This window comes from Anabrus simplex, chromosome 1 (genome assembly GCF_040414725.1).
Source record: "Anabrus simplex isolate iqAnaSimp1 chromosome 1, ASM4041472v1, whole genome shotgun sequence".
Classification (NCBI taxonomy): domain Eukaryota; kingdom Metazoa; phylum Arthropoda; class Insecta; order Orthoptera; family Tettigoniidae; genus Anabrus; species Anabrus simplex.
In genome coordinates this window covers 737,807,993-737,820,480 of record NC_090265.1, presented here as the reverse complement: position 1 = coordinate 737,820,480, position 12,488 = coordinate 737,807,993, and the positions used below count along the sequence as shown (strand labels likewise).

At 38.2% G+C, this 12,488-nt stretch overlaps 1 protein-coding gene across 5 annotated transcripts in view; it reads left to right on the top strand.

Annotated features, from left to right (window-relative positions):
- Nucleotides 1–12,488, top strand: part of MED23 (mediator complex subunit 23) — a 507,528-nt gene that overhangs the window by 248,923 nt on the left and 246,117 nt on the right. For all 5 annotated transcript variants that reach the window (XR_010858539.2, XM_067136121.2, XM_067136122.2 and 2 more), the window contains exon 11: nt 72–241. Coding sequence is in view for 4 of the 5 variants with exons in the window: in XM_067136121.2 (XP_066992222.1) it covers nt 72–241 (170 nt within the window). In the remaining variant the exon portion in view is untranslated. The remainder of the gene's footprint in view (nt 1–71; nt 242–12,488) is intronic.

The following is a 12,488-nucleotide window of genomic DNA, read 5'->3' as shown; positions in this document are numbered from 1 at the left end:
GTGCTTACGACACTTGTTGTCTTTAGGACTGTTTCTGGACATTGAGTTATGTACTATTTTTTTCCTTGCAGTGTTGAAAGCACAGCTTTACGTCTCATCACGGGCCTGGGCAGTGCTGAAGTTCAGCCACAGCTGTCCCGGTTTCTCAGCGAGCCCAAGACTCTCGTGTCGGCTGAGTCGGAGGAGCTGAACCGAGCTTTAGTGCTCACCCTGGCTCGGTCGATGCATGTCACAGGCACTGGTATGGTCACTAAAGGATGACGCTCTTAATTCATAAGAAACTATTTCTTTCAGATCCATATCTTCTCAGTTCCCAACAGTTGTCTCTCATCTATCTGTATATATAAAATAAGAATTTTGTCTGTACAATTGCTTAGAATTTAAAAAGAATCGTATTTCTATATTGGACAATTCCACAGTAACAAGGAAATGCACTTATTAATTTTCCATCGTGTCTGTCTGTCTGTCTGTCTGTCTGTCTGTCTGCCTGCCTGCCTGCCTGCCTGCCTGCCTGCATGTCTGTCTGTCTGAACGTGCATCATGAGAAAATGGCTGAAGAGAATTTAATGAAAATCTATGTAAAATCAGGGAATTAGCCACTACAACCTAGGCTATAAATCATTTCATTCACGCTGAGTGAAATGGTAGTTTAGGGGAAGGCCTAAAATTTAATTCTCAAATATTTATGTTATTAGCAGTCCTGTCAACATATACTACATAACTGAAGTTATATAGAATTAAATTTCCGATCATTTATGTTCTATACATTTTTTCTGTACCAGCTGTGATAACAGGGATACAGTCGAAACTGGTTAAGACCTTCTTCTCTAGCATGTTTTCCTAGGTATTACGTCATTATTCCAAAGTCCCAGTCCATGTCCTATTAAATACATGTTAAAGAAACCTGGATGACACATTTACGTCACTCTTTAGTACATTCGTAATATTTCCACCATAAGAAATTTAAATTAGCGTTACTGTCCACATTGCATGCACGATGTGCCAGCGGTGACTGGCGTGGGTGAGGATTTGGTAGAGAACTTTTATTTCACAGGCCTAGCATGTCGGCCTACTGCTGAAGGGGGCGTCAGTCTCTAGCCAGTCTTTGATGTGGGCGTGTGTTTCTTTGGATCGCACAACAGGAGCTTGTGTGATGTGTTTGTTCTTAATTTTATGATCGTAAGCGCATTGTGTAACAACATTTAAACCTAGGCCTACCGTACGTACGTATGTATGTATGCAACTGACATGTTGGTGCTTAATTTATGTCCTATTAAATACATGCGAAATACACTTAATTTAACGGTCCTAGCATGTCGGCCTACAGCTGCAGTGAGTGTCAGTCACGAATGAAGAGGTGTTTTATGACAAAAATAAAAAGATGGCTGGATCATCTAATAGGCCATATACTTAGACATAATGGGTTATTGAAGAAAATAATAGACAGTTCCATAGAGGAAAAAAATTATAGATGGTGATCAATATTAGAGTACATGACACAAATATTAGATGACACGAGATGTGACTCCTGCTACCAACTGAAACTTGGAGAATGGAGAGCTGCTGCCAATCAGCCTCACAGCTGATGACTAGAGAGAGAGAGAGAAGTTAAGAGTGTAACAACGTACATAAATTAGGCCTACTGTCCTTATGCATAGTGGTTTGCATGACATTCAGTTATGGAGAAGAAGAAAGCTAGACATTTTACAAATGATGAAAATTTAAAGTTTATTGAGAAAGCGGATGCTAATCGACACATGAAATATGTGCAAATAGCCCAGATTTTGCAGATTCCTACGATAACTTTAAACATAATTGTGAGCGACGTGTATAGTTCACGTCTTTAAAAACATTTTTCCTAGATGTTTTGCAATGCTGGTGTTCTTAAAATGTATTATTTCATTATTTTGTTTAATTAATTATAATTGTAAATACTTGTTTCTTTGTTTTCATCGTAATTATTTTAACGTTCAAACCTAACCTTAAATTAAACAGTGTAATTGTTTTTCATTTTTTAGTACGTTCCATCTTTAGGACATTATTTTTTTTCGGTCCCCACAAAAACGTCCTAACCAGTTTTGATTGTATTTATGAATTTGTATTTTTGTTGCTAAGTCCATATCAACGCCGAGCCACAAGAAAATGAGTAAACAGAATTTAATGAGAATTGATATGTAGAGCCTGGGAATAAGAAAGTACAGTCTAGGCTATAAATCATTTTTTTCACCCTAAATGAAATGGTAGTTTAAGGGGAGGCACCTAAAATTTAATTTTTAAATTTTAAATCAAAAAGTACTACATAACAAAAGTTATAGAAAATACAATTTCTGATCATTTACGTTTTATTCAGTTTTATCGTATCGGCTATGGTAAGAGTGGTATTTCAGAGTCGGAAGAAAACTATCTGTGAAGGCCTACACTGTCAAAAGCTCATAAAACTGATCAACAATAACATTACATTAACCATTTTGTGTTGTGATGTTCTTTGTCTCTTATGCTTGCCACTCTTCTCCGAAAGTTGGGATTACTGCTGCGTGTCGAATATAACAGCCTGCCGGAATATTGGCAGGAAATACAGTAGCTGAAGAGTTAGATAACTTTCTTCTTTAGCATGCCTTTTCTCTTGTTCATAAATTCTCTGATTCTGCTGGTACGTAACACACTGGTTCATCATAGTATTCCAGCAGTTCGATCCCTACTCTGATATGCTGATTTGAATGAACAGTATGCAAACTTAATAAAATATGGCAGAGGAGTGTTCACAGCTGTCTGCGGCTTGGTCATTCCAGCTCTGGAATTTTGGACAGTTAGTTTTTCAGCATAATACTGTTCGTTAAAAGTGAGGAAATGTGTGGTCTTAAATTTGATCGAGTATTTCATATGATAGCATTACTTTTAAACTCGAAATTCCTACTAACATCATTGTAATGACCTATGTTGATGTCAGTTGGGAAAACCATTAAGACAGTCTTTCTGAGGATGTAAAATGGCAGGTGGAGAGTGAGTGTTTGCCGTTATAATGAAAATTCCCCAACTTGATGGTGACTGATGGTAGGCAAGAGGGCCTACCATTACAATGAAAATTCCCTAACCCATTCTTTACGTGAGAAAAGATGTTTGGTGACTTCCCCTTCACGTTTCTGGGGTAACGGTAAGAGCTATGCAATTTAATAACAATCCTACAACGTGTATGCTACCTAACCCAGAATTCTGTATACAAAGTAGAATTCCATAGCGAAGCATGGGTACATCAGCTAGTATTTATATATGTTACGGGCAAAGCATGGAAATTGGGTTGACTGTGGTTTACCTGTACCCAGATAACGTGTGGGCTATCCAGCCTTCTCTGGACAAAGCAAATCAAATGCAGTACTTTGTTGTTTGTTTTAAATGTCAATCTTCTGATGCACGTTGAGGTTTCAAAATAATGAAAGTAAAATATGAAACAAAAGTATGGCGTGCTAAGGCAAATAAACAAAGCTGACACATAACCTTATTATTGAGAGATTAATGTGATCTTTAGAATCTACCATAAACCCCAGACCTTTCTGCAGGGGACAAGAAAAAAGAAAGTGTTAACGGGAAAACAAACTATTGATTACACAAATAAAAACTATCTAACAATGATATGGAAACGCTTGATATTTTTCTATGTCATGTATATGTGGTTCACTGGGTTATTCGTACTGCCATATACTCCAATGCATGGACATCCTCGTGCACTTGAAATCCTTTCTCGTGGATCATTTGCGCTATGGATGACCTGATGAAGTCTGTGGTGTTTCGAAGAGCCTCACGAAAGGCACAAGACCCCAAGACGTGACCTTTCCAATACAATATATCAAGTAAATGTTAAACACCCGTCGAATTTTTGATTCTTTGATTTTATCATGTCCAACAACAGAAATTGATTGAGCACGACATCTTACTCTTCAGGAAAAGGAAGCAGGCTAATGTCTTAAGGCTTTTATGTCACCCAATGGGGGCACACTTATGGATAACATGTCGTTTAAAATCGCAATTGGCTTACGTCTTGGTTGCAAAATATGCCATGTACATAAGTGCATATGTGAAGTGGAAGTCGATGTTTATGGCCTCCATGCTTTAAGTTGTCCTAAGAGTGCTGGACGATTTTCAAGACGCTGTTCAATTAATGGCATTATCAAAGGAGCTTTTACATCTATCGATGTCCCTTCTGTCCTAGAACCAAGTGGAATTAGTCGCACAGACAGAAAAATGCCCTGGTGGTCTGACTTTAGTCCCATGAAACAAGGGCAGATCTCTCTTGTGGGATGCCACGTGTCAGTACTTTAGCACCATCTCATTTGCCTCACACTTGCAAGGCTGCTGGTTCTGCTGCAGAATTGGCCGTGCGCAATAAAAGGGCAAAATACAGGGCAGTAATAAACAACTAAATTTTTGTGGTATTCACAATCGAAATGATGGGGACGTGGTGTCAAGAGGCTAAAAGTCTGATATCAGATATTGGCAAACAGCTATTAGCAATCACTGGAGACTCCTCTTCAACAGAATTCCTTGAGGTAGCACATAGGAATTGCTATCCAGCGAGAAAATGCTGCCAGCGTTATGGGCACGTTTCCAGATAACGCTCCACTTGGACGAAGTCTTTTATCTTACACCTTCGACTTTCCGAGTTGGAGCTTGTCATATTATAATATGTAAATATTTTGTATACCGTATTTACTCGTGTATCAGACCCCCTCGCGTATTAGACCCCCCCCCCCCCTGGCTTTTTGAGACGAACAAAATGAAAAAAAATAAATCTCGCAAATAAGACCCCCCCCAACGTAATTCATCAGAGAAGAACAACGATTCCACGTCGAAGCGGGTACAAGTCTTATTGCAGCTCTGATGACATCGCACAAATTTGTGAATAGTTTCATCAGTTTGACCTACACAGTGAAAACTCATCGAATCCATGTGGTACATCTATGTTTTGTAGTTAAGAAATGTCCGCCTCCGTAAGATAGGTCTACTGCAGCTCTGATGATCGCACAAATAGGCCTAGCTTCGTGTCCGACCCGTGCATTGCAAGCATGCATCAGTCATGCTATATGTCTGTGTTTTTTAGTTAATAATGTCCGCCAGCGTAATGGTTAGCGCAGTTAGTTGCTGTTCTCGGGAGTCTGACTTCGATTCCTGGTATCGTACTGCCAGAGATTTACGAATAGCAGGAAGGTTGATATGCGGTAAAAGCGGTACATGTAACTCCCTTCCACTGGGGGTGTGTCTAAAAAGAGCTGTACCACATCAGGATGAGTAAACGAGTTTACTTTAGTTGAGAAATATTCTCGCATTCGCGGTTATTGCTATTTATACAGCAGACGAGATCATTAACAAAGTGGTCGTTTAATATCTCGTAACTCGGGCCAGTATAGGCATATATTTGGAGAGAAGTAAGTTTAAAACATGATAAAAGCTATCCAATTAAAACGATTGTTTTACTCGCCAAAGTACCTAACAAATAATAATAATAATTTTATGTCCCATGTACTTTTAACGATTTTGGGAGACGCCAAACAAAACATACTAGGGTATGCGTTAATAAAAAGAGGCAACAAACGTACGAAATTAAACATTATGATAATAAAACGCATTACCGCCACACCTGTAGATATTCATAAATGCGGTATATTTTCCTGTTATTTATTTTTATTGTTTCCGTCGAGGAACTTTTGGCACCATGAGGGCGATAATATACCTAACCTAAACAATGTGGTCTGTCTTATCTCTTGGACAGCTGTTTATAAAATCGTGATGTGATAAATGTAGAGAACAAGCATGAAATGTACTTAAAAATAAGGGTCTGTGTTTCAACAGCCGCAGTTATCAAAAGAATGTTCCCATTTATTATGTATTGCCAAATACAATACTGTATTTGGTATTACATTCAGAAGTACAACTTGTAATATACGGTAGTTATCAGCTGATGGTTTGGCATGCCTTCTACAGACGGTTTTATTCGGAAGGAGTGGCTTCTGCTACATATACACCAACTGGGAATATAAGAGACCATCTCCATAAACCATTTGGGAATAGATTCACACTGTTTAGACTCTATAGTCGGGAACTAAATGTTTTTTAAAAGGTTCAAAAGGCAGGACCTCGTATGTTCTCGATTGCAGTGCATGGTTGACACGACTGACGAGATGGCAGTGAAGATGACGTCACTCGGAATTCTGACACGCCAGTAGCAGGGCAGGGAAGTTGGCGGCGCAAGGCGATAATTAAAATGAAAGCAGTGATCAGGTTTACTGTGCGGTAGGCCTACTGCTGAACTGACAAAAACAAATGACTGGCCATTAAATTATTTTGTATCAATATTTAATTATATGATAACACGATCCCTTTATTCTATGGGGTCGAGTATGAAGTGAGACGAATCTTTGTAGCGAGTTTTTACAGCCGTATGCCCTTCCTGACATCATCCTCACCAGAATAATTAATGAGATGTAACGAATGACGTAATGTGAGTAACTAAAACAGACTTTTATATGTACCGTAGGTCTAAAAGTCATGTTCACCATTTATTGTCTTTTTACGTTTAGAAATACTGCCTTCTGATGAAAATAGCCAGTATAACTTAAATGCATTCTAAGTTTGTTAAATAATAGTATAGAATGTTTACACGTACAATTTATAGCTCTTTATAGCATAGAAGTCATGTGTTCGCTGCACAAAATTTTGAGGTTATCACATATTGGACCTCCCTTTACTATTTTTGGCTGTGAAAATGGGAAAGAAAGGGGTCCAATACGCGGGTAAATATGGTATACAGTATGTATCTTGAATTAAAAGTTAAAGTTTCAAACAAAAGAAAGTACAGTGAAACTCTGTTAAGAAGTTTTTCAAGGGACTGCAAAAACAAAAAAAACTTTTTAAGCAGAAAACTTCTTAAAAGGGGTAATGCCCAAAAACTTATTCTGTACTTTGAAATACATGTGAAACACACAGCCAACAGATTTCCTTGTTTGTGAACAATACCGAAATAGGCCGATATATAAGAGCTGCTTACAGAAAGCCACAATATAAAAATTCGATTATCATGACAATATTTTTAGAGATAAAGTAAAATAATTGAACATACCATATTATAAATATATTTGATAAGAGAAGGGAACATATTAAGTTATATAAGAACGTTGCAAGGTTTGATTATTTTAGCAGGCAGAACCATGTCCTTCCACACTTCTCTTTCCTCCGAACTTACACTCTGCTTCGCAACAAATTGTTTTGTAAACGAAAACAAAAACCCCATGGCACTACAGCCCTTGAAGGTCCTTGGCCTACAAAGCGACCGCTGCTCAGCCCGAAGGCCTGCAGATTACGATGTTTCGTGTGGTCAGCACGACGAACCCTCTCGGCCGTTATTCTTGGCTTTCTAGACCGGGGCCGCTATCTCACCGTCAGATAGCTTCTCAATTCTAATCACGTAGGCTGAGTGGACCTCGAACCAGCCCCAGGTCCAGGTAAAAATCCCAGACCTGGCCGAGAATCGAACCCGGGGCCTCCGTGTAAGAGGCAGGCACGCTACCCCTACACCACGGGGCCGGCTTTGTAAACGATGCCGGCTCGATTTTTAAAGCGTTCCAGCCACCCGCTCGACGCGGTAAAAGGTACCATTAATTTGCTTGAGGCTTTCTCCTGCACAATAGTCCCACTGAAAGGTATGTTTAAACTTCGCTGCTGTTTAAACCGTATTAGCAGAACTTGTTCTATTTCATCGTACTTTTCAGATTTAACTTCCTTACAATTTGCTGAAGTATTCCCTGCAGAAGCAGAGATCTCTTCTTTCTTTGCTATAATACCGTTCAAAGTAGACGGCGGCATCACCAGCTCCTTTGCCAAGGCAACACGAGAAAGTGTAGATGACGCCACTTTCCTTATAATCTCCACTTTGTCTTTTATTGTTAGTGCCATTCGCTTGATCTCTTTCCTCTGAGTTGCGCGCTCATTTTCACTTAAAAAAAGCTTGTACGTTGATATTACAAGTACAACTAACTTCACCGACTCCTATTCATACTAATTACGACGCTACACTATGCTTGGCAATCCGTAGCTTAGACTTACAAGAAGCAAAGACAAGACGTGTACTACAGTTTGTTAGCGTGTGCTTTCTATCTTCCTCACATCCCTGACACCTGCTTCAAGGATAACGGCAGCAAATGGGAAATCTAGCAACTTACTCTTAAAGATTCTTAGAACCTAGGCCTAAATCGCCCCTGTATTCCTACTGGTTGTCACGGCAACGGACGTAGTTTCTGGCTGTTTGACAAGTACCGCATGGCCAAGCCAGTATTGAGTTTATTTGCCCGCTTCAATCCTCTTCATATATAGGTAATGAAGAAAAGAAAGACAGGTTCGAAGTTGCAGAAATTAGTGCATGGAAATGTATCTGGGGTATTACGTGGGAAAGATAAAGGCGCAGTAGCAACGCTAGCACATCTAAACGTAAACAGTTTCTTTCCCCGCGAGAATTTTATTTCATGTCTCCTCATCCTTGTGCTACGTTCTAATAATGCGATGTAATAATTACGAGTGACATGATAATACAATGTTTAGCTCGTATAAAGGTAAAATTAAAAATAACTTTCAATTTGATGCCAACACGTGGTATTGCAATGCCTATGTGTGCCTCCCTCAACACTCAGTTGGCTATCAACATTCGTTCAACTTCGTAGACGATCGGGATCTTTCGGCCGGCTGTTTGGCGGCAAGTGTATCAGCTGGCTGCTGGCAAATCGGCTGTTTCCTGCATAGAGTCGCGAAGTTGTTTTTATTCACTTCACTAATAATAGACACGGAAAATCTTATCAGTTTAGTTAAAAAACGTAATTTCTTCTACGGCAAGGCCCATAAGTATTATTGCAACAACGTAAGACTGAATGCCTGGAAGGAAATAAGCAAGGGAATGAAAAATCAGACAGGTTAGAATATTCAGTTTTGTGGTAGGTTAACAGTAATGTTGTGGACAAATGCACTTTACGGTTTTTAATTAATGTTTAGGCCACCTCGATTAATGACTTCACCCTGTCGCGGCCCGCAAATTACTGCATTAAAGTTTTATCAAATCATCCATTGCGTACTTTATGTTTCTTAAGTACAATCCCGTTCGATTTTATTCTGCTAGATGACGGTGGAGTGGAAATTTTGACTGATGGGTTTGATTCGATTCCACAAGTCGAGAGTGAGCATCTGCTGTCCGTGTTGTCATAGCGAGACGTCATATGGCCGTGGCAGGCCCGCACATGTTCCGTGACACCAGACACACACCGCGAGCGCGCGAACGGTCTAACACAGGGTGCAACTTGCGCGGAGACTGGAGGGTTCTAACCACGGGCTGCTTTGAGCGGACGTTTTCTATCTCAAGGGGCTCTAAAGTCTGAACTGTTAAAGCGGGAAATATATTTACAACAGAACACTTCAAATGGGAAAAATATACATATATCTTAATACAACTGATCAAGGGACCAAGAATATCACACTTCTTAGGCGGGAAAACTTCTTATGCGGGAACTTCTTAACCGAGTTTCACTGTAAATAATATTACATTTGCAGAGATGCCAACTATTACGATTCAGTCGTAATAATTACGAATTACCCATCATAATTACGCCTTTACGAATCACACGCCACAAATTACGATTTTTTGTTGATTTTTAAATCTAAGTGTATGAAGTGTTCAAAAGGATACTCAAGGCGGCGTTAATTCTCGGAATATTATCCTCGGATTTCTCAGAAATAATTTATCCCCCTTTCCTGTCGTTCGTTTAAGAATATTTCGAGTTTTCACGCGCTGAACGCAGTGTGTGCTTCCAGTACCGGAAATTTAGGCACCTGTGAAGTGGCATATCTTGCGGAGTTGTTGTCCTTGTTCATCACATGATCAGACTTCCATGCAAGTATGAGAGTTCTTTTGTCTTTGTTTTGGCGGTTAAGTGGTGACAAACTCCGTTTAATGGTGAATACTGTGTGCGTGACTGTTGAAGAAGTATTTATTGCGATTTTAGTTGCCAAATTTACATATATTGCTCTTCTAGGATATATGCTAATCGTGTGTTACGAAATGCGAAAGGTTTGAAGTAATGAAGGGATTTCTTGTGCAGGAAAATACGTGTGATTACGTTACTGTGACTACTGACGCTAGTAATAAATATAGTTGAAAATTTTGGGAGGTATACTCGGAAGAATGACCCAGTTTAATGCGCTCCTCAAAATCTCATTCACACGTGTTTTGTAGTGTGTGGAGCCGCGATGTTTCGGATGCGCATGATGAAAATGAACAAGACTGAATTTCGTGCTAATATGAAATCCGAACTGTTAAGTGCTCTGTTAGTGCAGAGGATGCACATGATATGAAAAGAAAAAGCATGTTACCAGTGTACGTTTACCAAACAGTAACTACAAGCTTTAAATGATATGTAAGTTAGTAAGATCACGGGAAAAAAAAAAAAAAATATATATATATATATATATCTACGACCCCCCCCCCCCCCCCCCGTGCCCTAATGGCTGCATTACGAATTACCTTTTTTGAAAGTTGGCATCTCTGCATTTGTCTTGGGACTAGTTTCAGCCACTTAGTGGTCATCTCCAGCCAAAATAAAAATGAAACAGCTCATGTGATGACTCAAACATATGTATATAAGATAACGACAATGTTGCAGGAATAATTATAACATTAAAATAATAAAAATTATTGTTGTACTCTTCTTGTCATAATGTGATGTCTTTAATTTGAGTTAGGACCTCAGGCAATATGAGTACAGTGAGTACAGTGAAAGCTTTATCTACTATTTCTGAAGATGACATGAGGGTATTGAAAGGTGTGGAAACCACAACAGAAAAAATATGAAAATCTTTTCCACTGGGATATACAATGTAACAACAGTTTAATTTAAAATTAAGAATTTCGTCTTAGGTCCATATTAAACTGAGAATAACAGAAAATGAAAATTAAAAATCCACCTTTTCAATACAAAATAACGTTGAACTAATTAAGTTACAACATTTACTTGGGACTAGTTTCGATGCTGATGTGCGTCATCTTCAGCCACTAATGAGAACAGGCCATCGTTCATAAATGAATCAAAACATATTTCATTAATGCGTTGCACTTTTAAAGTACTATTGATATTGAGCTTATGATGTCCATAAGAAAAGAAAAACTTCTTATAATCGCAAGATAAAAGGCTAGTCAGCCACTATTTGAAGAACACTCAACGTTAAAACAGGAGACTATTCACAGTTGGTTCTCAAGAAAGATTTTGTTTACAGAAGAGATCTATTAATACTTCGACCTTGGTACATCTGTTCATATTTAATGTGAATCTTACGACTCAAGACTCTCAAGATTCTTACTTGAATACAAAGGTTATAATTTTTTAAAGGTTTTAAATTTTTTTTAAACTAAAATTTGATGACTGACATTTTCTGACCTTGTAATTCACTATTTTATGTCTCTTTTACTCTTATTTAACCATAATGCTGTAACATTTTGTGTAATGTACATGTCTGCATGTATATGCCTATTTCTCACATTTTGGCTGAAGATGACGCTAAATAGCATTGAAACTAGTTCCATGTAAAAATATGTTGTAACTTAAACATTATAACATTTATTTGTGTTGAAAATGTGGACCCTTTAAGTTACCTCTCTTACGTTCTCAGTTCAATACAGACAAAAAATGAAATTATTAGATTTAAATGAAAAAACAAATCCGCGCTGGTCACAAATCAAAGCATTTGCGCTCGTAATGTTAAACCTGAATAATAAAGTGACCAACTCTGTAATAAATATCAAACTCTGAAACTAGGAAATTGCCACATAGACAATCAATCATGTCTGAACATCAGAAAGTTACTGAAATATCTCAATCTTACAACTTGAGAAACTCGCATTATTATCAATAATAAAAATAAATTTAAAGTTAAAAATTTCATGATTGTTCCGTATTGAATAGAGAAATATACAATATTAAATAGAAGGAAGGATCCACCTTTTCAGGTTTCAACACATTTGAAATGTCATCATCAGCCAATTAGCAAGGCAGAGCAAAAATTAAGTCATAAAGTTTTAAAAACACATAACACAATGATCACAGTGAAAAAGAGTACGTAGAATAATTAACACTATTTTGTGTCGAAGCAATCCAGTTGATGTTCATAAGCACGTCTTGTATAATCTTGGTGTGCTGCATTCACATACGAAGATGTATGAAGACGTATTAAAGGTCAATAACGAGTTTAAGGACTTGTTCTAAGATGAAAACTTGAAGATAACTCGTTATGAAAGTGAACTTGTGATATGCAGTTATGTATAGTTGTTGCTAGGCAAGGTCTTGTAGGCATTTGTTTTTTCGGCGAAAGTCAAAGGAATACAGTGTAGGACTTAATTTCAACAATTCAAAGTGGATATTGTGACCTTTCACGAATTTCTGGTTCAGGGTTCGAATTTTTAATACTAT